Below are 24,907 nucleotides of genomic sequence, written 5' to 3'. Positions count from 1 at the left end.
TCTAAAAACACTGTTAAAACACAATAAAAAATCATCTACTACTGCCACATCTAAAAACACTGTTTAAACACAATAAAAATCATCTACTACTGCCACATCTAAAATCACTATTTAAACACAATAAAAATCATCTACTACTGCCACATCTAAAAACACTGTTTAAACACAATAAAAATCATCTACTACTGCCACATCTAAAATCACTGTTTAAACACAATAAAAATCGCTTAATAAATGATAAATCGCTCACTTGAGATAAAGAAAACCTATTTGTCTTGCTTGGAGATATCTCACATCCTCAACGATTAATTAATTAATGTTATGAAATAAAACAAACTACACCGTTTCCCGTTTAGCCACAGATGTCCTCTTCAAAATCCAGCAGGTTTTTTAATAAGTGCGCTTTGGTTTTTAATCATCTCAAAAGGTGACAGAACTTTAACGGAAAATCTCAACACTGCGCCAATTCTAATTGGTCTATCATGTTTGATTGACATCCACATCTTCTAATTGTGAACACTTTTGTTAAACAAGCCAAAAATGCTGCAAAATGTTCTGTGTAAAAGTTAAAATAAAAACAGCAGTCCTTTATAAGTGTGATGTTGTAGATGATGTATTTATTCCTTTAGAATATGTTTCACAGTCGGAGCATTGTTATTTAGATAGCTAGTTTAACCATGGTGCATTAAGACGTGTTATTACTGCTTAGTTGTTTGAGAGGAGAAATGACGGTATCGGATTGGTATTGGTATCGGACATGAAAAAGTGGTATCGATCCAGCCCTAGTATGGATGTTTTCTCCTTTATTTAGAAGGCTTTCCAGTACAATGTTTGTATGTCAACTTTTGAAATGATTCTACTCTCCTTTAACTTAAAACTTTAACTGAAGCTCTTCTTACAAGATTCCAACTCCTTTTTCGCCCCCTCATTGACCTCCTTTGTTCAGCACACCACCCACTCTTTTGTCTTCCTGGTTATGCTTTCAGGGACAGACGGCCTGTACTTCCTACGCTCCTCAGCCAAACACAAAAAGAAAGGTAGAACACAGCAGGACATGTGTGCTATACCTCTTCAGTTTGCAGAGATTCCTTTTGTGCTCTTCTTCCATTAATGGGCATGTTTCCTCTTTTTAAAGTCACCAGGCTGTTTTTATGAGGAAATTCAATGCTATCGTTTAGAAATCCCTTCCTCTTTCTTTTTTCCTCTTTTATTGTAACTGCATGTGAAAACTTTGTGTGAAAAATATCACCTAACAGCAATAATAAGTTCCTTTTTTATGTACATTTAATGCCTTTTACATCCTAGTCTCACAAAGCCAAACATAGTTCTTTTCAGAAATAAGTCTACAACTTAATTTTGTTCTCTTTAATATTTCCTCTTTTTCCCCCAGTCTAGTTGTTTCCAATTTCCTTTTGTAATTCCTCTGCTGCTTACACCACCCCATTTTGGCCTTTAAAAGCCACCAACTTGCACATGCTCACTCTGACACTCATGTAGCCAGTTCCCACACAGAGCTGTATTACATATTCACTGATTAGGCATAAGATTATAACCACCTTCCTGATATTGTGTTGGTCCCCATTTTGCTGCCAAAACAGCCCTGACCTCTCGAGGCATAGACTCCACTAGACCCCTAAAGGGGGCTGTGGTATCTGGCACCAAGATGTTAGCAGCAGAACCAGCTTTAACATCTTCAGCAATCTGAGCTACAGTAGCTCTGTTGGATCGGACCACACGGGCCAGCCTTCTCTCCCTACGTGCATCAATGAGCCTTGGCTGCCCATGACCCTGTCGCCGGTTTATCACTGTTCCTTCCTTCGACCATTTTTGATAGATACTGACCACTGCAGACTGGGAACACCCCACAAGAGCTGCAGTTTTGGACATGCTTTCCTGCTTCTACCACATCAACTTTGAAGATAAAATGTTCACTTGCTGCCTAATATATCCCACCCACTAACAGGTGCTGTGATGAAGAGATAATCAGTGTCATAATGTTATGCCTGGTCGGTGTATATTTCATGTGAATCTCTTACCACTATGTGTCGGTGTCTTTTACAAGTTCCAGAGAAATTAAACATTATAGTAGCAGTGAGGAGAAACCAGCTTGAGAGCTCTAACACTCTGCAGTGGTGAGCTACCATATTTAATGAATGTGCCACCCAAGTGCCCTTTCTGTTGTTTTCAGTGCAGTGCTGAACTTTGTATCCACTGTCACAGGTAACGTTACACTGGAAAACATTACACTGGACTAAAAACATGCATTAATATTACCCCTTATTTCAATTTTTTCAGTGGCACAGTATTCTTTAACTGCACACACTTTGCCTTGCAAACTATTGATAATCCATCACAGGCACTTGGCCATCCAGACATCTGGGCATCCTTTCCTCTTAGACAGACAATCATATCCGTATATATAGACCTCTGACTGGTCGATAGCACCAATGGGGATTCAAACTCTGAATCCCAGCAACAGTAAGCCAGTGTAATTTACCGCTGCACCACTTGAGCACTCATTGTTACCTTATCTTTCCTATTACATTTTATGATCATCCTCAGTCACTGAGGATGATAACTATTGTATGATTCATCTCTTTTATGTGCCACAGAATTTGAAAGGGATCCGGACTGCAGGCAGGCCAGTCGAGCACATACACTCTGTGTTTCTGAAGCCACGCTATTGTAGCACATACAGAATGAGGTCTTGCGGAAATAACCAAGGACTTGTTGGGAAAAGAAGTTGTTGTAGAAGTTGAGACTTGACTGTAGTATACACTGATCAGCCACAACATTAAAACCACCTCCTTGTTTTTACACTCACTGTCCATTTTATCAGCTCCACTTACCATATAGAAGCACTTTGTAGTTCTACAATTACTGGCTGTAGTCCATCTGTTTCTCTGCATTCCCCTTTCATGCTGTTCTTCAATGGTCAGGAACCCCATAAGACCACTACAGAGCAGGTATTATTTAGGTGGTGGATCATTCTCAGCACTGCAGTGACAATGACATGGTGGTGGTGTGTTAGTGTGTGTTGTGCTGGTATGAGTGGATCAGACACAGCTGCGCTGCTGGAGTATTCAAATACCGTGTCCACTCACTGTCCACTCTATTAGACACTCCTACCTAGTTGGTCCACCTTGTAGATGTAAAGTCAGAGACGATCACTCATCTATTGTTGCTGTTTGAGTTGCTGTTTGAGACCACCTTTATCAGTGGTCACAGGACGCTGCCAACGGGACACTGCTGGCTGGATAGTTTTGGTTGGTGCACTATTCTCCGTCCAGCAGTGACAGTGAGGTGTTTAAAAACTCCATCAGCACTGCTGTGTCTTATTCACTCATACCAGCACAACACACACTAACACACCACCAACATGTCAGTGTCAATGCAGTGCTGAGAATGATCCACCACCCAAATAATACCTACTCTGTGGTGGTCCTATGGGGGTCCTGACCATTAAAGAACAGCATGAAAGGGGGCTAACAAAGCATATAGAGAAACAGATGGACTACAGTCAGTAAGTGTAGAACTACAAAGTGCTTCTATATGGTAAGTGGAGCTGATAAAATGCACAGTGTGTGTAAAAACAAGGAGGTGGTTTTAATGTTATGGCTAATCGGTGTATGTCTCTAAATGTCCTATGTTATGGCTTAATGTCAGTTGTGCCTTCACACATATGCATGTTGCCCATGCCATTAACACTGATGCACCTCCATACCATGACAGATGCAGCTTTTGCTAATAACAGTCTGGATGGTCCTTGTTGTCTTTGGCACAGATCAGTCTTTGTTTTTCCCCAAAAACAAGCAGAACTCATCTGATAAAAGCATGTCTGAGATGAGCTCAGGCCCAAAGAACTTGCTAGTCCTTCTGCGCAGAGTTAATGTGTGTTAAAAATTTTCTCTATAAACTGATTGACAATTCTCTTATGAGGTTTGGCCCAAGGTAGTGAGCCAAGACTCATCTGTACTTGCAAAGGCTAAGCCTTTTGTTGTTGTTTTTTTTATATACTCAATCATGGTATGCTTACCTATTGTGGAATGCTTCAAAATTGTGTAACTTGTATATTCTCTAAACTGTTTCCTCTTTTCTGCCCCAGTGTGTTGCAGACATCAAGCTCTGTTTTGTATATTTAAAAAAAAACTACAATCTAGTTGGTTGGTCAGTTTATCAGTGCCCACAGGCTGTCATACATATTTTTCTTATTATGTCTTCTTGTTTTTACAGAGCAGAGAAAAAACCACATTAAAAAAAGCATGAACAACATGACTGATACGTCACAGTACCTTGTTGAGGTAAGAACCAGTTATAAGCTATGCGTATCAATACATCAGCAAGCCACATCTTAAATGACACTTATTCATACCTAGTGAATATACTTTTAACTCTGCAGCATCTAACGACGTTCATAATGGACCGAAAGGATGCCATGATCACTGTTGATGATGGCATCCGGAAGCTGCGATTGCTTGACGCTAAAGGCAAGGTGTGGACACAGGAGATGCTGCTTCAGGTGGATGACAAAGCAGTGAGCCTTGTTGATGCAGACAATAAGGTGAGAAGTGCTGATGCCTAGGTAGACTCACATTGTAGCTGTACTAAGGTAGAGGGAGCTCTGCTAAATACAACAATTGGGTTGGCAGTATGATGACACATACAGTACTGTAAAAGAGATCTACTTTGTTGTTGCTTTTTCACTGCATACAAATAGAAACCACTTTAAAACGTGCATACATTGTGCGTATTTTGTACATGCATTTATCTGCTATTTTATGAGCCTCACCTACTGTTTTTGATTTACCAACTCTATGTTGTTATTTTTATTTATTTAATTGTTTATTTATTTTTGATTTTTGAATTTATATATTTCCAACTTTTTAACTTCATCATCAATGTATTTTTTTTAAAGTAACAGTATATTGATATTCTAATATTTTAAATTCAAAATTGATTCTAAACAATAACATTTTATTACAGTAGTGCATGGGTGTCAAACTCACTTTCACAGAGGGCCACATCTGCATTATGGTGGCTCTCAAAGGGCCGATTGTAACGTATTCTGCTGTGATTGCAGTCCGCCTTTTAAGTCTTGGACAATTTGTTGTTTTTCTTGGAGGCTAAATTCTGTCTTTGTTGTGAAAATTCAAAATTTATACTGTATATTTATAATGTATATCAACATTTATATTGTACTCCTTTACCACAGACACGGCCTTATAACATGAGACGTACCAGTTTTTCTTCTTGAAGCACAAACTTGTATTCACTTTCCCATGTATCTTTAATTAAATTTCCTTCCTTCCACTTTAATTTTCTCTTCTTGTACATTTTGGGATTATTTGTAAATATTTCTCAACTTCACTTGTTGAAAAACTGCCTCAGTTAAACGCTGATGTGGAAACACTGCAATCTAGTGGCAGGATACGGTGACTTTGCGGGTCACAAAATCGGCATGCATTGTGGGAGATTCAGTTTATGTAGGATTTTACAGTCTATTTTAAAACGATCATATGTCTTTTAAGCTCTCGTGGGGCGGATTTGGCCTGCGGGCCTTGAGTTTGACACGTCTTTGTGTAAGAAAGAGATATACTGAGAGCATGAGCAGGTAGAATGAATCATAAAAGCGTCAGCTGGGTGTCCAGGTGGCACAGCGGGATATTCTGCTAGCTGCTACCAGTGCTGGGATTCTGAACTTCCCGAGTTCAAATCTCAGCTCTGCTACCGGTCAGCTGTGCTCCCTCTGGCAGGCACAATTGGCAAGTGCGTGCAGCAGACAAAATTTGCTTCTAGTCTGCACAAGTTTACACATCTTATAATGGGTGATGTCCCCATATACTGGTTTCATGAACATGGCAATGAGTTAAGCGTTTTTGATGGCCTCCCTTTGGAATGTGAAATGGAGATATATTTTTTAAAAATGTGCAGCTGACAAATCTAAAGCAATTCTATGATGCAGTCATGTAAACATGGACCAGATTATCAAGGACATGTTTTTATTTTAATTAATGTAGACGCACTTAGTTTTAGAAACAAAGTGTGTCCTACCCACAAATGTGGTGTTTCACAGTCCTGGCATTTTTAGGAAGTGCATTGAGGACAACATTTTTGAACAAATGTAACATATGTGGCTTTTGCATTATTTAATAATTTTCCTCTATTTAAAATAAGCCCTTTACACTGTTTTTTAAATAAGTTGCTTTGTCAATAGTGTGTAGTATTTTTAAAAAAAATTTTTATTAATAATGTTATTCAGTATATTTTCTTTTCTTTTGTGTGTCACTCACTCTGCTCAATCAACTCTAAGAGACTAAGATCAGTTTAGCTTGTATTTATTTGTTGCATCTCTTCTTTTAAGAATGAACTAGAGAACTTCCCTCTGGGCACAGTGCAACACTGCCAGGCGATCATGAACTCCTGCAGCTATGACTCTATTCTAGCGCTGGTGTGTAAGGAATCTGGGCAGGGCAAATCAGACCTCCACCTTTTTCAGTGTGATGACATTAAGGTAGGCAGCACACAGGCTTCGGTCACTCATGATCATTGGTATGTAATGTTTCTGTGGTGTTTTTTATATATGGTTTATATATGTGTAATTCTAATCTCCAATGCATATTAGTATAATAATCAAGCTTTATAACTCAACCGTGTTCTACTGTATGTTCTATGAGTTTTCTTTACTATGGTACTGCACTTGCTGCATTTATGTTAGTGTTTTACGGTAGGATTTTCTTCTTCTCTCAGGCAAATTTAATCCAAGCGGATATTGAGAGTGCCATCAATGATAACAAAGGGGGAAAAGTCAAAAAGAGGCCAGATGTTCTCAAGTAAGGCACATTTGTCATTCTAATGTGTAAGACCATTTGGAAACCAATGTATTTTAATAAATAGTATTCCTTTTGTGCATATGTCAGTCATCATTTGGGCACATAAGAATATTTTTTAAATGAAGTGGGTTCATGAAATGTGATTTCTTCAATCTAAAAGAGAACTTAGTCATAATGAAAAGCTTTAAAGGCATGACAAGCTATTCCAGCATGAGGAATCTTTCTATCCAACATGCAAACTCAACTTGGCTCTCCTCTTTTCACAGCTCACTAGTAACCATGCTGTATATTTCCTTACAATGCCATGGCTCTAATTTGAGGTGGAATTAAACAGTTCAGCTTGTTGTGAAACAATGAGAATCAGTTTCTCTCTGCCATGTTTATGCTTTGCTATTAAGTAATTCCTATAAACAGTTTGTCTTGTTGGTGGGCATACATTCTCAGAGACAGTCCAAAGTTGTCTCGGAACACTGAATGCTGTTTTAGCTGCATGGTGTTGGATGGTCAGTTGTCCACATACTTTGGCCCTTGAAGTGCATTTTCTAGAGCAAATTGTGTCTCCAATTACTGCCATCACACGTGTATATATACCCATGGTAATAATGTTTATTTTGACTAGCTTGGTTCTAGTCAGTACCGGTCCGTGGGTTATTTATTACCTGGCCGCATAGAAAGAATAAATAATTAGAGATCGCTACAAGAGCAATGAAATTTCCAAAACTCTTTGGGTGGGAGCAGCGTCTTGGTGCAGCAAAAAAAAAGCTCAGGATTCACACTGATTTTGTTATTCTATTTTTAATACCCTCGCCGGTCAGTGAAATTATATCTTATATGAAACTATTCCATGGTGCAAAAAAGGTTGGGGACCGCTGCTCCAACACATGTGTATTGGTCAGACTACTTACTAAAGCTCTTATTCATTTACAAAAAAACATTATATAGTCTTAAACAGGGTTTTAGCACAATTGTGTTCATGGACTGGTGTCTACATAAACTACAGTAGGGAAATGTTTACTGTGGAGGCACTTCTGCTAATTGCTGTCAATTTAAATGTGTACATACGTGTATATATATGTAAAAGTGTGTGTGTGTGTATATATATCTATTACAGATGTCAAAAAATACAAATAAAACATTAATGACAACTAATGTTTGCATACTAGCTTCTTTTATTGTGTATTTCTTGATTAGAATGATTCGGAGCAATGATGGGGCAATTCCTCCCCCTCCTGGGGGCCCTGCACCTATACCCCCAGGAAATTCCAGTCACACGGGTGCAAACAGCAGAGCAGCTACTTGGTCAAACATGGCCAGTGACCCGCAAGACTGTGAGTACACGAGTATGTGTATGTTTGTGTGTGTGTGTGTGTGTGTGCACAATACAGTCGAAAACCTGGCCAATATCTTTAAAGAACAGACTCTACAGTCTAAATACCAATATCTTTTGTCAGAAAAGAAGTTACTGATCTTTGATTTACTGGCCAGGACTACTTTAAATAGATATTTAATTGATAAACTCCATGGTACATACTGTGACAGTGATATTGCCAACTCTTAGTAATAGTCACTGTGTGTATTTCACTCATTGGCAAGGGTTTTTGTGTTAGTTCTCAAACACAACATATCTGTAAATCCTTGGCTTCTACAGTCCTGGCCCATTTTATAAACATTGTTTGTCCTAATCTGCTCTCACAGTGTCTCTATGTGTGTGTGTGTGCACTCTGATTTGTTCCATTCAGATGATAACCAAAGGCTGTACATGGAACATGATGATTCTCCGGAGATGACGGCAGCGCGTGTGGACAGAGATGTGGTAAATGTCACAACCCTGCTCTTCTACTGTCTAACATCAATGTATTCTTACTATCAGTTCAAAACAACACCAGTGTCATAGTCTGTCAGTCAGCTAGCCACTGTATTTACACTGCACAGGAACAGAGGAAAAACTAAGTTGTCAAATTCAAAAAGCCAAAACCTTTTTACAATTTGATTAAATAGTGACATTTAGGGGTATACCCCTTATAATTCTGAGACTATTTTTGATAATGTCTCCCATTATCACATATACTTGTCAACTCACTTAATTTGCTAATAGTAAACACCCCTGTAGGAAATTAGTTAAACATCTATTTTCAATTACTTCAAAGATGAAAAGCCCATCTCCTTCTAAGGTCTATCAGTCTGGTAGGGAATGTCTACAGTAAAAAAAAAAAAAAAACGTAAGTAAAATAAAACATACAGGGGCCGCTCAGGTGGCGCAGCAGTAAAAACACCCGCTGGAACCAGAGCTGGGATCTCTACATCGTATCGAATCTCAGCTCTGCCTGCCGGCTGGGCTGAGAAACCACATGAACAACGATTGGCCTGTTGTTCAGATAGGGGTGGGATTAAACCGGTTAGGGTCTCTCTCATAACTAAAGCAATTACGACCTCTGCTGGCTGATTGATGGCGCCTGCACAGAGATGAGAAAAGAGTGCTCTCAGGGTGTGTCTCTCCGTACACAGTGTCAAGATGCATACGGCTGCTGCCCACGCATCGGAGGGGGCGTGGGTTAGCTTCGATCTCCTCAATCAGAGCAGGGATCAGCATTGGTGGAGACGCAATCGGGCAATTGGACGCGCTAAAAGGGAGAAAAAGTGGAGAAAATGCAAACCATACAGATTATAGTTGTAAACACATACATAATACATTTATCTGATTTGAGCTTGTAGAACAATTTAATAGCTGGCATAAATGTATTTCTGAATTTGTCTTTAATAAAATGCTTTTATGTGGCACACACAGAGCTCTGTTATGTTTGCTCTCATTATTTACTGCAACAGTGCTCCATTCAGAATTTTAATAAATTTAATTTGGTGCTGATGTGTGTAGCTGTGATTAGCTTTGAAGCACAGTGCAGTATTTGTTTATTTAGTTGTTTATTTAGCAGAATGTCCTGCTGTTCTTGTAGTCAGAAAAAATAGTGTTAATTTTGGAATGTATTTAAAATGACAGATCTGTAGACCATGCAGGAGGATAATTGGGATTTACAAAGCCCTTTTATACTTTTTTTTGTGTGTATACAGTGTAACAGTATTCATTTCAGTACAGTCGACCCTTGAGTTATGAACGGTTTACCATACGAACATTTTGGGTTACGAGCGATCTTTTTCAACTTAACGTACGAACAAATTTCGAATTACGAACCGAAATTCGCAAAACACGTGACGTCAGGAACAAGTTGACTCCGAGCGTCTCTCTCTCTGTATATATACAGTGAGCGAACATTCGCACAGCGGACGGTGTTTTTCCGGTGTTTTCAATATTAAAATGTCCCCAAATAAGGTGCAGAGAGAGTGCAGAGCTGAGAAACATTACATTTGTTGTTGTATAATTACTCCTGCCAGTAGCTGTCACTGTGTATCAGACAGAGGGGACAGTGAGTGAGGGAGAAGAAGAAAGTCCGATGAGTAAAGTATTCTTTCTTTCGTGCAATTACACCTACAACATACAACACTATTGTAATAAAGAAGGAAATAATAGAGAAATATGAGAGTTATTGTTGTTTGTGGTAGATACATTTTATATAAAAAGAAGGAAATGTATTATGGTGTATGTGATGGTGTATTATGGTGTATGAAATGTGATGTGTGTATTTATGTACAGTACAGTACTACTGTGTATTGTTGTTTATTATTGTTTATTACAGGAATGTCTATTCTATAATTTAAGATTTAAGGGAAATATACTTGTATTTATAACAAAAAAGACCATTTAAGACATTAGAAAGGTTAGGTGGTTATGAGGTCTGGCACGGATTAATTCTATTTACATTATTTCTTATGGGAAAAATAGGTTTAACGTACGAACATTTTGACTTAAAAACAGCCCTTTGGAACCAATTAAGTTTGTAAGTCAAGGGTCAACTGTATTGTATTAATTGGGTCAGCCAACTGATCAGTATATTTTGTCTGTTTTTCTAAAGCAAATCCTTAACCACATCCTGGATGATATCGAGTACTTTGTGACCAAACTACAGAAAGCTGCAGAGGCATTTAATGAACTCTCCAAAAGGAAGAAAACTAAAAAGAGTAAAAAGAAGGGGCCAGGAGGTGAGCCTTGACTTATTTTACTGCATGTAATAGACATTTAAATTAAAGCAGCCAACCATCTGTCATGGAGATTTCCCACTAGACCATGATGTAAATCAGGTCTGGACTCACCCAGTCAGTCGTGGTTCCTGCATCTGAGTCGAATGGAGAAGTGCAGTAGCATGTGACTAATTGAGTGAAAATAGGCTTTAACCTTATTTAACATTTTAACAATGTCTAAATTCAGCATTTTATTTGAATTAAATTTGACTAATTAAGTGAATTATTTAAGAAACGTTAGTGTGAAGCATAGCTGTTGGCTCATGTCAAAGCTTCAATGTGTTCTCTCTTTTAGAGGGAGTTTTAACACTACGGTCGAAGCCACCAGACCAGGAGGAGTTTATTGACTGCTTTCAAAAATTTAAGCATGCCTTCAACTTGCTGGTAAGCATTTTGTTCTTCCAATTACATCAAAGGTAACACCCAACAAACCGTCCTCTAAAAAAAGAAACAAATAATTATTTCACACTATTACCATGATAATATGTAATGATTTTTTCCTTTTTTAGGTGCTAATGCTACAATTAGTTTGCTTTAATTTGCACATATTTAGCATAGCACAGCTGTAAAATACCTCATCCCACTAGTGCTTATACTTTGGATTTGAATCTTAGGCATCTACACTGACATGACTGGCTATGTAATGGGGGAGTGGTTGAATTGCCAAGCCACTGAGGGGTGCACTTGTTGTGCACTCTCAGTGCTTGTCCCAAGCCCAGATGAAACTAAGGATGGTTGATGCCACTCGGCATAGATTGTGTGTATTTTTTTCATGACTGTATGTAATATACACCAATCAGCCATAACATTAAAACCACCTCCTTGTTTCTACACTCACTGTCCATTTTATCAGCTCCACTTACCATATAGAAGCACTTTGTTGTTCTACAATTACTGACTGTAGTCTATATATTTCTCTGCATGCTTTGTTAGCCTCCTTTTCATGCTGTTCTTTAATGGTCAGGACTCTCTACAGGACCACTACAGAGTAGGTATTATTTAGGTGGTTGATCAGCACTGCAGTGACACTGACATGGTGGTGGTGTGTTAGTGTGTGTTGTGCTGGCACAGACACAGCAGCACTGCTGGCGTTTTTAAACACTCACTGTCACTGCTGGACTGAGAATAGTCCACCAACCAGAAATATTCAGCGCCCATGGGCAGTGTCATGTGACCTCTGATGAAGGTCTAGAAGATGACCAACTCAAACAGCAGCAACAGATGACCGATCGTCTCTGACTTTACATCTACAAGGTGGACCAACTAGGTAGGAGTGTCTAATAGAGTGGACACTGAGTGGACACGGTATTTAAATACTCCAGCAGCGCTGCTGTGTCTGATCCATTCATTTCAGCACAACACACACTAACACACCAACACCATGTCATTGTCACTGCAGTGCTGAGAATGATCCACCACCTAAATAATACCTGTTCTGTGGTAGTCCTGGCTATTACAGAACTGGGTGAAAGCAGGCTAAAAAGTATGTAAAGAAATAGATGGACTACAGTCAGTAATTGTAGAACTACAAAGTGCTCTTTTATGGTAAGTGGAGCTGATAAAATGGACAGTGAGTGTAGAAACAAGGAGGTGGTTTTAATGTTATGGCTGATCAGTGTATGTAAAGTACACTCAATTCAGTTATTGTTTGTATCTCAATACATTATCATTGCCCATATAACAATAGTTTAATTCTCACAATTTTTGTAAACAAATAACTAACCTTATATGGCAAAGAAGTTCTGCATATTTTAAAATGTAGTAATTTCCCCCCAGAAATAAACTAATATTCAGAAACCAGGTGTGATGAAATAAGTACACCTTATTTTCTGCCCCAGTCATTAGGAGTTACATTAGCAGCTGTGTGTTAATACTAATCAGAAGCACAGTATTTGGCTTTTTGGTGTCTCAGAGCACTCAGATGTCAAGAAGAAAGAACAGTGGCAATGACTTTATAGAAGCGATGGTTGCTGTTTATCAATGTTGGAAGGTTCAAAAGGCCACCCCCAAACAATTCAAAATTCACTATTTTACAGCAAGATAGAATGTTTCTAAATTGGGAGCCTTAAAGGCAGTTGGCACCTTTCCCAGGAGTGGGTATCCCAGCAAGTTTAGACCGTTTAATCTTTTAAGATATGTGCTTTGATGATGCTTCGACCTTGTTTGTCAGCCACAGAACCTTAAAATCTTGCAGTCATTGAGAAGCAGGACCCTAAAGAGTCCTTTTAATCAAAACAATCAGCTTACCATTGTCATAATCACAGCTCCTCTGTTAAATGTGTAATGCCATTTAGCTGTTTCAAGATTTTATTAGACAGCAGTATAATTATCTGGGTCAGTCTACTGCTGACTGGTCTAAAATTAGAAGCCACTGACTTTACATGTGTTGAAGGGGAAGTTGGGGGTGCTAGTCTGCGGCCCTCCTCGGCCAGCATGGAGGCTGTGCAATCGGTGGAAGAATTGTAATAGGAAATCGGAAATGACTACATTGGAGGAAAAGGGGGAAAATGGACATTCCAACACTTGGTTTGATTTCTTGTAATACACCTCCATATTGAGCTCGTGAGTCATTTTGAATAAAAGCAAATGACATTGGCGCTTGTGGTTGTATCTGAAGAGAGTGACGTAAGGTAAGAGGCAGTGTAAATGTTTTGCGTAAGACTTGGTGGTTCAATAAGATTAACGATGAAGAATTATTCTATTATATTTTAAAAATACCCAGCAGGAAATCACAGTTTCTTCCTTTTTATTGGCATTCTAATGTTCAAATATTAACCTCTTAACTACTGATGTTTACAAACTCTACAGCAAGATGTAGTGTGGTTCCTAGTCTTAATCCATAATGTACTTGGGACAACTCATGATAATTCTAAGGTTGTAATATATGGCATTTTGGTGGTAGTTATTTTAGTGAATGTTGGTCACACATACACTCTATCTTATCTCTGTGCATCGCGCTTGTCATTGCAATTGCAGCGGAATGGACTTAGCTAGCTAATGTATGTGAAATCTGAAGTTGTATAGACAGAGCATCCCATTCATAGATAGATAGATAGATAGATAGATAGATAGATAGATAGATAGATAGATAGATAGATAGATAGATAGATAGATAGATAGATAGATAGATAGATAGATAGATAGATAGATAGATAGATAGATAGATAGATAGATAGATAGATACTTTATTGATCCCGAAGGAAATTAAAGCCCCAGTAGCATAATACAACAAATAATTAACAGTACAAAACAAAACAAAAGCAAACAGAAAAGTAAAAATAGAACAGAGTCTTTCTTGTGATTAACATAAAATGAATAACTGGTAACTGTAATGATGCATGAGGTATATTTCTAGTGTAAAAATTGAATAGTAATTAAATTATTAAATTATTAAATAGTAAAGTGACATGTGACAATATTGCACAATGAGGCCAATATAGCCAAATATATACATACACATATACACCCATATACATACATATTCACACATGCAAATATATACTCATGTACACATATGCAAATACCTACACACATATATACATATATATATATACAGGGGTTGGACAAAATAACTGAAACACCTGGTTTTAGACCACAATAATTTATTAGTATGGTGTAGGGCCTCCTTTTGCGGCCAATACAGCGTCAGTTCGTCTTGGAAATGACATATACAAGTCCTGCACAGTGGTCAGAGGGATTTTAAGCCATTCTTCTTGCAGGATAGTGGCCAGGTCACTACGTGATGCTGGTGGAGTAAAACGTTTCCTGACTCGCTTCTCCAAAACACCCCAAAGTGGCTCAATAATATTTAGATCTGGTGACTGTGCAGGCCATGGGAGATGTTCAACTTCACTTTCATGTTCATCAAACCAATCTTTCACCAGTCTTGCTGTGTGTATTGGTGCATTGTCATCCTGATACACGGCACCGCCATTGGATGCACATGGTCCTCCAGAATGGTTCGGTAGTCCTTGGCAGTGACGCGCCCATCTAGCACAAGTATTGGGCCAAGGGAATGCCATGATATGGCAGCCCAAACCATCACTGATCCACCCCTATGCTTCACTCTGGGCATGCAACAGTCTGGGTGGTAACGGATGTGGGGAAAACAGTAAAGGTGGACTCATCAGAGAACAATACATGTTTCACATTGTCCACAGCCCAAGATTTGCGCTCCTTGCACCATTGAAACCGACGTTTGGCATTGGCACGAGTGACCAAAGGTTTGGCTATAGCAGCCCGGCCGTGTATATTGACCCTGTGGAGCTCCCGACGGACAGTTCTGGTGGAAACAGGAGAGTCGAGGTGCACATTTAATTCTGCCGTGATTTGGGCAGCCGTGGTTTTATGTTTTTTGGATACAATCCGGGTTAGCACCCGAACATCCCTTTCAGACAGCTTCCTCTTGCGTCCACAGTTAATCCTGTTGGATGTGGTTTGTCCTTCTTGGTGGTATGCTGACATTACCCTGGATACCGTGGCTCTTGATACATCACAAAGACTTGCTGTCTTGGTCACAGATGCGCCAGCAAGACGTGCACCAACAATTTGTCCTCTTTTGAACTCTGGTATGTCACCCATAATGTTGTGTGCATTGCAATATTTTGAGCAAAACTGTGCTCTTACCCTGATAATTGAACCTTCACACTCTGCTTTTACTGGTGCAATGTGCAATTAATGAAGATTGGCCACCAGACTGGTCCAATTTAGCCATGAAACCTACCACACTAAAATGACAGGTGTTTCAGTTATTTTGTCCAACCCCTGTATATATACACCTGCACATGCACACAAGTGCATACAAGTGCATACAAGTATGTACACACATGGCTACACTAGAAACCCTCAGTCTTTAGCTACAGTCAGCCGTCCCTACCTGGTGGAGTTGTAGAGCCTAATGGCTCTGGGTACGAATGACTTTCTAAGCCTGTCCGTGGAGCAGCTCTGAGACAGCAGCCTGTCACTAAACATGCTCCTCTGTTTAATAATCACTGTATACAGTGGGTGACTGACATTGTCCATGATAGAATAGAGTTTACACAGTGTCCTCTTTTCTGCCACTGTTACCAGTGGTTCCAGTTCAATGCCTACCACTGCACCAGCTCGTCTAATCAGTTTGTCCAGTCTTGCTTCGTCTTTCTTTTTAATGCTGCCACCCCAGCACAGCACCGCATAAAAAAAACACTGGCTACAACAGATTGGTAGAACATATTCAGGAGTTTGTTGCATACATTAAAGGACCTTAACCTTCTAAGAAAATAGAGCCGGCTCTGTCCCTTTTTGTATAGAGTGTCAGTATTCACATTGCTTTATTTTGGAGAGACAGTAAGGAAACACTCTTAATTGGGCATATCTAGCCTGCTGAATACTTTGAAAAGATAGATTCAAATGTTAAAAAATTAATTAAAAAAAACCCTATTAATACATTCAGACAGAAAATCATCTTGTGACCCCTCCCATTTTTGATGACCTACTGTTTTATAGGGCATGGTTTAAGTTAATAGCCAGAATTGATCAATATGTTGAATAATAACACAGTTGTGGTCAACATTATTGGCATCTTGATTGTTTAGTATAAAAGCCAATATCCTCAGAAATAAGTGTATATGTACCAACTTTGTATTATTAGAATATTTTAACAGCATGTCCAAGTACATTCAATCAACAAAAAAGCTGAACTGTTTAAATACATGCCTTATACACCTGTCTGCTGCCAAATTCTTCCACTTTTCCACTGCAAATGTCTCAAGCTCTTTGCAGAGTTTCTTTTTCCAATCACAGATTTCATCTCTTACCAAAGATTTCAATTGGATTGAGGTCAGGACTAATTTCTGGCCAATTTAAAATAGTCCGTTTTTAGATGTGTGCTTTTAGTCACCATCCTGCTGCAAATTGACCCATTTTGTAAGGTCAAACCTAGTTGTCTTATATTTGGGAACACATTTAGCTCTGAATTGCTCGAATAATTCTCTATCTTCATTGTTCCTGTCTCAGCTGAAGCAAAGCAGCATCACAACATTATGGATCCTCCACCATGTTTTACAGTTGGTAAAGTGCTCCTAAAGGCTTCATTTTGTCACTGGTATACATTGCCAAAGAGCTATAGTTATTTTTAATTTGTCCATAGAACCTTTTTTCAGAAGGATTGTCGTTTGTCTATATAGGTTTGGGCAGTAGCTAAGTTCAGTAGCTTGGGTGGCACGGTGGCTCGGTGGGTAGCACTGTCGCCTCACAGCAAGAAGGTCCTGGGCTCGATCCCCAGGTGGGGCGGTCCGGGTCCTTTCTGTGTGGAGTTTGCATGTTCTCCCCGTGTTTGCGTGGGTTTACTCTGGGAGCTCCTGTTTCCTCTCACAGTCCAAAGACATGCAAGTGAGGCGAATTGGAGATACTAAATTGTCCAGGACTGTGTCGATATAACCTTGTGAACTGAAGAACCGCTGTTCCTGTCATGAATGTAACCAAAGTGTAAAACATGACATCCCAATAAACAAACAAGTTCAGTAGCTCTTTTTTATGCTTTTTTAAGCAGTGGGTTCTTCAGGACCTTCGCCCATAGAGTCCACAATTATACTGATTAATTATATTAATGATAATGCGATGATAATTTTCAAAACATATGTGTAGGAATGCGTGGGCATTAACTTTTCATGGCCCCTCTAGAAAGCTTCATAACTTAGAACCCTGTAAAAGAAAAACAAAATGATAATGTAAATTTGTAGATGTAAAAAATCTAAAAAAGTGTAGTTCTTGTTGTTGAGCTGTAAATGTAGATGGCATTACTGGACAGTTCTGTTTGCTGTAATGTTAAATCTTGGTAGCTCTGTTTCTCATCCTGAACTGTCTGTTTAAATTGGCAGGGAATTGTTTTCCTGTCCTACATTTTGTGATACTGACCATTGTAGGCATTGGAATGCTTCATATGATACTGTTAACATTTAAGCTTTGTTTTTCCACCCTCAGGCAAAGTTGAACAATCACATTCAGAACCCAAGTGCTGTGGATCTGGTTCACTTCCTCTTTAATCCACTTAAAATGGTAGGTTGGGTATTTGCCATATGGTGGCATTTTCTGAGCACACTTAGTCATGACTGAAATACCAGTATTAGATCTGGCACTGTGGTAATTCAGCTAGAAATACATTTATCCTTAGACAACAGTAGCATGTAAAACTGCATTTTAGGACCATTTGCACAAATGTCAATAGCAGTCTGCTAATGCTGCTTGTGCTAGGTGGTCCATACATCAGGAGGAATAGACCTGGCCATGAGTGTGGTGGTTCCTCTTCTCACTAGAGAAGCCATCATGTTTCTGCACTCGGCAGGCACTGCTGAAGAGCGCCACCTGTGGGTCACACTTGGAGATGGATGGACTAAATGCAGGTATTGACAAGTGGCAAATGTAGGAGTTTGAATGCACTAAAAAAATTCACAATCACCTTACATTTACATTTACTTGCTGTTGATATCCCTTATTCTATTTTATTTTTATTTAAATGTATTACAAAACCAAGTTCAACTATAACTATACAAAAGTGCTAGAAATTGACTGCTCTGTATACTGTATAATACCAGTGCTTTAAAACATGTATTATATCATAGCCTGAAGTGACAGGTTGAATGTGCCACCTTTTTTTGGAGATGCTACTTTGGAATTAGAATAGGTTTTCACTGTACACTTACAACCCCAAATCAGAAAAAGTTGGGACAGCATGGAAAATTCAAATAATAAAAAAAAACACAGAGTTTATTACATTGACTTTCATTTGATTGCAGATAGGATGAACCTGAGATATTTCATGTTTTATCTGCTCAACTTTATTTCATTTATTAATAAACATCCATTCCTGCATTTCAGGCCTGCAACACATTCCAAAAAGTTGGGACAGTAAAGCATTTACCACTTTGTAATGTTGCCATTCCTTTTCACCACACTTAAAAGATGTTTTGGATACCAAGTGATTTAGTATTTCAGGTTTTATTTTGTCTCATTCTTCCTGCAAACACGTCTTAAGATGTGCAACAGTACGGGGTCGTCGTTGTCGCATTTTTAGTTTCAAAATTCTCCACACGTTCTTTATGATTACAGTCACCTTGTTGACATCATCTGTTTGGAATCATATTATTATTTAGTTTTTTCACCTCATTACTAGCACTAAATTGCCCCCGTCCCAACTTTTTTTGGAATGTGTTCCAGTCTTGAAATGCAGGAATGGATGTTTATTAACAAATGAAATGAAATTGAGCAGACAAAACATGGAATATCTTGGGTTTAAACTGTCTGCTATCAAATAAAAGTCAAAGTAAGGAACACTGCATTTTAATTTTGTTTGCATTTTCCATACTGTCCCAACTCTTTCTGATTTGGGGGAGGACTTGCCATTTAATTAGCTTACCCATTTTGCACAAATATTTTATGCGCTAAAGCTACCATATACAATGAATATACAATGTCTGCACACCTACTTTTGGAGAAATGTCTACTTTTGGTAATATCACTGTTGTGCCATATTTTATCAAGTTGTTGATGACTGTCTTCACCGTGTTTCATGGTATATGTGTACCTTGGAAAAAGTTTTGTATTCTTCTCCTGACTGATAACTTTCAACAATGAGCTGCTTAAACTCCTTCTAGAACAATGTATTTGATGGCAGATGTACTAACTACTATATAATATAGTTTGAATGTGAATGGGATTTTTTTATTTTTCCAGTTTGTTTTTTAATTAAATTGCACAGATAATAGGTCACATTAAAGATGGGAATAAATCTGAAATTATTTATCTAGGTCTGCTTTTTGCATCAAAAAACCTGGTATTATAACAGGGGTATACATACTTTTTTCGGAGCAATATTTGCATCAATCTTTGTTGTTTTTTTAATCTATCAGCAAGACAATAGCAAGTCCTGTTCGGCACCTGTGCCTTTGTAGAAAAAGAGTGCAGATGCTAAACTTGTCACCCTTTCAAAGATGTGCAGTTGACTAATCATGTTTTAAGCTTTTTTGTAAGTAAGTTCTTTGTTCTATGTCATTAATAAAGTGTGTATTCTAACCTTTCCTAGGCTTGAGTGGCCCAAGGACCATTATTTCCCTCCTCACACCCTGCGTTTCCGGAATGGCTGGGAGCCACCACTGCTGGTGAGCAGAGATCATGGCTTGATGCAGCTGGCTGAGAGTCTAGCTCAGGGTGACGTCCACAGGCAGGAGGTAAGCTTCACCGTGAATACGGTAACATAAATGACAGAGCTGTGGCATTTGGTGTATTCAGAGGACATATGGATGTTTTGATAGGCTGTGTGGAATAGTAATGTGACGATAATTATTAATAATTACAGTTAAAGTATGTTGGCAAGTTAAAAATGTAAGCACTTTTCCCCCCATTGCATCTCAATTTTGATACATTCCATATTTTTTCATAGGCACTGGAGACCCCAGACACCTACATGACATCCTCGTTTGCCAAGGAGGGCCAGAAGGCAAGCATATGCCTCCTCTGTAAAGCCACTTCTTTGAACCCTGCTTGCAGTAGATTCTTTTAGAGAGCTCTTTAATGCCAGAGGAATATGCTATGCTCTCAGTATTTCTCCTCCTCTTATGCTGACCAGAATAGGTTGCTGTTTTGTTCTGTACACTTTATTTTGTTTGAGTTTGCAAAGACTTGAAACTAGCGAAATAGACTGCTTTGCCATCCAAGCACCAGTAGCTACTTTAGTAGCTAAGAACTTCATTACAGTGTCAAATCAGAAGGTTAAAGGTCACTAGTGTGTGATTCTATTGGTTAATGGTAAGGACTCAGCTTATACAATTTCTGTTTTCTCTGCAGCAGCAGACTGGTATGCAGGTCCCCCCCTCAGCAGACGGGTATGGCTTTAGAACCACCTCCTACAATCACATGCACCTGTTGGACACACAAACGGCAGTGGCTGCATTTAAACAGGCGTTCAGTCGCTACGTAGATAGGTAACAGTCGAATGACTGCAAACGGGCACTGGAGAACTGTCCAATTCTGCACTGGGGTTCTCTCTGGGAATGTAATCTTCTAGCCTGGTAACTAGAGCTTAAGCTTACACTGGTGGTGATCATCTGGTTGGGCTGTTTTTTAGTGGTTTCTTTCTGGCTTGCCATTTTTCCCTACTTTTTAAATCCTGTCTCATGTTTTGGACACTTCTCCATGGCAGTCAGTAGTGTGAACGCGTAGTGAATCATTTAAATCCAGATCATATTCATTTAAAAAACTTTCACGAGTAGACATTAAGCTGCTGTAAGCAATGTTTGCAATGCTTTTGACTTCTGATCATTACAAAGAATCAACCCCGCCATGCACTTTTGTTTTGTTTACTACGGAAGAGCTTGATATATTAGCATAAGGCATTGTTGTATGATGTAGGACCTGCTGGTTATGTCCTGGTACCAGATACCACAGAATTTTATCAGATGTCATGTGGAGTCCATGGCTCAGTGAGTCAGGGATATTTTGATGGCATGTTAAGCGGGTCCTAACGGCTCACTGGTGCATAATATATGGAGAGCTGATTATAAACTTGTTAGACACTCAAAAACATGGGCATTAAGATTGATTCTCCAACAAGCTTCACCATACCAAGCCTGTCAAACTATGTCTATATGGACCTCACTAAATGTCCAAATTGTTTCCACTATTTTAGAAGAAAATAATTCATTAAATAATACTGATACACAACCTAGCAATATTCAAAACACCTATGCAGGAGGTGCCTACATACTTATTTGGACATTTGCCATTGCTTAAATAAGATTTGTCAATAACTGCAATAATCTAATGCTTATCTTCTACTTAATTCCACAAATTTGCACCTGTAACTATATAGCTAAATCTTATAAGCTGTCACTGCAGATGCAAAATTATTGATAGAATGAAAGAAGCACCATCTTACAAAGATGACTCCTGATTAATTAATACAGGAACATGTAAATAAAATGTAGTAGCAGATTGCACCAAAAACACTGCTTACAGCATTTTAAACTATGTTTAGTGTTATTCCATGTCACATTTTTCGTTTTGTACTCGCAAGTATGAGTGTGACCTTATGTATGTGAAATATCAACATTAGCATGCCATAAATTTTTTTCATTAATGTACCGTTTGAACATTTGATTTTAAGGGTCTGTTCGAAAACCTAGTGAGCTGCCTTGCTGTCTACTGCCTACCTAGGCAGCTGCTACATAGAGAGAGGTTTCTAATAAGACATCAAACTTATAGGGCAGGTTATTTAGACACTACTTAGACGGCGAATATGGCACCGCAGTTTTTGCTTACTAAGCTAACACAGTTAGCCTCATGCCATTCAAACCAACAGGCATTGGATGCTCCCTCGTTTTTCAGTCAGTTTATAGCTTTTAAGTAAGGTACCTTAGTAGGCAGCATTTTAGTCTTCTTCTTAGGAGCACATGTAGGATGATGTAAAATGCTGTCTATGTAGAGAGCTCACTAGGTTTTCGGACAGACCCTAAATGTCATTCACATTTAGAACACCACCACATGATGTAATGTAGCATGTAACTGTTAATTAGACCTAACTTTCAACCTAATACAGCCCAGCCTAACTTTTTGATGTCTCAACTCAGAAACACTGAATCTGATGGTATGAGCCAGTCAAGAAATTTTGCCAAATCCAAATATGACTTTGTGGCAAGGAACAGCACAGAGCTGTCTGTGGTGAAGGACGAAGTCGTGGAGGTACAGTAACACAGTCAAATATTAAATGGTTAATTTCAACAAACACAAATATTTACAGACATGTTTACCACATGAATCACCACATGCTTGCTTTACAATGTATCACATTTTGCCGGTTGATAGCCCAGCTGAAATTCAAACCTGGATCTCAGTGTTGGTGGGATAGCATGATAGACCTACCAGTGGAAAGGATTTTTGTCAGCTGTCTGTAGGCTTATGTTTAAGGAAAAAGGTGTCAGCGCCCTCCTCCAAGCAGGTCGTTTTACTAAATAAAGTTGCATGATTAGCAGTTTTGACTATAGTAGTGCAATGTGTATGTCTGGCGCCATCTTCTGATAAAGATATAAAATTAAATGTCTTTTATGATAACCTTACTTGCGTCAACATACACTGATCAGCCATAACAATAAAACCACCGCCTTGTTTCTACACTCACTGTCCATTTTATCAGCTCCACTTACCATATAGAAGCACTTTGTAGTTCTACGATTACTGACTGTAGTCCATCTGTTTCTCTGCATGCTTTGTTAGCCCCCTTTCATGCTGTTCTTCAAAGGTCAGGACTCTCCCAGGACCACCACAGAGCAGGTATTATTTGGGTGGTGGATCATTCTCAGCACTGCAGTGACACTGACATGGTGGTGGTGTGTTAGTGTGTTGTGCTGGTATTAGTGGATCAGACACAGCAGTACTGCTGGAGTGTTTAAATACCATGTCCACTCACTGTCCACTCTATTAGACACTCCTACCTAGTTGGTCCACCTTGTAGATGTAAAATCAGAGACGATCGCTCATCTATTGCTGCTGTTTGAGTTGGTCATCTTTGAGATTTTCATCAGTGGTCACAGGACGCTGCCCATGGGGCGCTGTTGGCTGGATATTTTTGGTTGGTGGACTATTCTCAGTCCAGCAGTGACAGTGAGGTGTTTAAAAACTCCAGCAGCGCTGCTGTGTCTGATCCACTCATACCAGCACAACACACACTAACACACCACCACCATGTTAGTGTCACTGCAGTGCTGAGAATGATCCACCACTCAAATAATACCTGCTCTGTAGTGGTTCTGTGGGGGTCCTGACCATTGAAGAACAGGGTTAAAGAAGGCTAAAAAAAAGTATGCAGAGAAACAGATGGACTACAGTCAATAATTGTAGAACTACAAAGTGCTTCTATTCGGTAAGTGGAGCTGATAAATTGGACAGTGAGTGTAGAAACAAGGAGGTGGTGATAATGTTATGGCTGATCGGTATATGTGCAGACAGCCTACGGCACACTGTATATACTTACCAAGCCAGGTCACGAAACGTGACTTCCTTCATGAACTACGCGCTGCCGCCATCAAAAGTAGGAAGAGGTCATAATAATGTGACTTGACTGTGTAGTTACAAGTGCTAACTAAACAGGCTAATCATAATTAACAGTCAGTATATAAAAGCTCCTCCTGACAACAATAGTGCTGTTACTATGATAAATGATGAGTTTTATTTTTATACTAGAGCATGATGCAAAATATCCACATCCGCTTGATTTGTGAAAATGGTCACTCTCAGCTGTTAGAAATGAGTTTAAATTACATTTATTTAAACTGACAGCATTAATCGAACAATGACTTATATGGCAGTTCTGGTTAATCTATTGGTCATTGGCATCTTCCGTACCGAAATGCTGACAAAGGTTGTAATTTGCCTAAACGTCTGACAGGTTCTGGATGACAGAAAACAGTGGTGGAAGGTTCGAAATGGTGCTGGTGCTACAGGATATGTGCCAAACAACATCCTCGAGATCACCAAAGCAGTGGACATGACTGGACGTGGCGAGCCAATTTACAGCCATACCATTCAGGTGAGTTTTTATTGTAATATGACTTGGTATGTGTGATGTGTAATATACAGCAGATTTTAAAAAGCTCACTTTTATGAAAGTGTGTGTTTACATGTGTTTTCACTTTTTGTCTACACATCTATTTGTTTAAAAAGCTAATGATGCCAAAGAAGGAGTTTGAGCTGTTTAAGGTAGGGCTTAACAACAGTGTGTAAAGCCTGGCTGAAGTTTGCTGTTCTGCTTAAATCCTTTTTATCCTTTACACTAACAGATTAGATTGAATTGCTCAATGTCATGAGCTGTCCTGTGTGTTTGAGCTGATCTAGTTTTCATAGGTTTGTTCTTGTGCTATTGTATAGGTTACTTGGTATACAGGTAACTGACTAAGTAAATTCCCCAGATGTTTATTTCT

The 24,907-nt window shown here is 38.9% G+C and overlaps 1 protein-coding gene across 1 annotated transcript in view; it reads left to right on the top strand.

The window, feature by feature from the left end:
- eps8a (EGFR pathway substrate 8a, signaling adaptor) overlaps nucleotides 1-24,907 on the top strand; it is a 109,674-nt gene that overhangs the window by 70,192 nt on the left and 14,575 nt on the right. The window contains exons 4-18 of the mRNA XM_063004803.1: nucleotides 4,234-4,301; nucleotides 4,400-4,561; nucleotides 6,362-6,511; nucleotides 6,748-6,830; nucleotides 8,022-8,158; nucleotides 8,570-8,643; nucleotides 10,796-10,922; nucleotides 11,257-11,345; nucleotides 17,922-17,996; nucleotides 18,192-18,340; nucleotides 20,020-20,164; nucleotides 20,377-20,433; nucleotides 20,781-20,818; nucleotides 22,562-22,673; nucleotides 24,376-24,516. Coding sequence (XP_062860873.1) covers nucleotides 4,234-4,301; nucleotides 4,400-4,561; nucleotides 6,362-6,511; nucleotides 6,748-6,830; nucleotides 8,022-8,158; nucleotides 8,570-8,643; nucleotides 10,796-10,922; nucleotides 11,257-11,345; nucleotides 17,922-17,996; nucleotides 18,192-18,340; nucleotides 20,020-20,164; nucleotides 20,377-20,433; nucleotides 20,781-20,818; nucleotides 22,562-22,673; nucleotides 24,376-24,516 — 1,607 coding nt within the window. The remainder of the gene's footprint in view (nucleotides 1-4,233; nucleotides 4,302-4,399; nucleotides 4,562-6,361; nucleotides 6,512-6,747; nucleotides 6,831-8,021; nucleotides 8,159-8,569; nucleotides 8,644-10,795; nucleotides 10,923-11,256; nucleotides 11,346-17,921; nucleotides 17,997-18,191; nucleotides 18,341-20,019; nucleotides 20,165-20,376; nucleotides 20,434-20,780; nucleotides 20,819-22,561; nucleotides 22,674-24,375; nucleotides 24,517-24,907) is intronic.

This window comes from Trichomycterus rosablanca, chromosome 1, assembly GCF_030014385.1.
Source record: "Trichomycterus rosablanca isolate fTriRos1 chromosome 1, fTriRos1.hap1, whole genome shotgun sequence".
Taxonomy (NCBI): Eukaryota; Metazoa; Chordata; class Actinopteri; order Siluriformes; family Trichomycteridae; genus Trichomycterus; species Trichomycterus rosablanca.
This window is presented reverse-complemented; position numbering and strand designations above follow the sequence as displayed.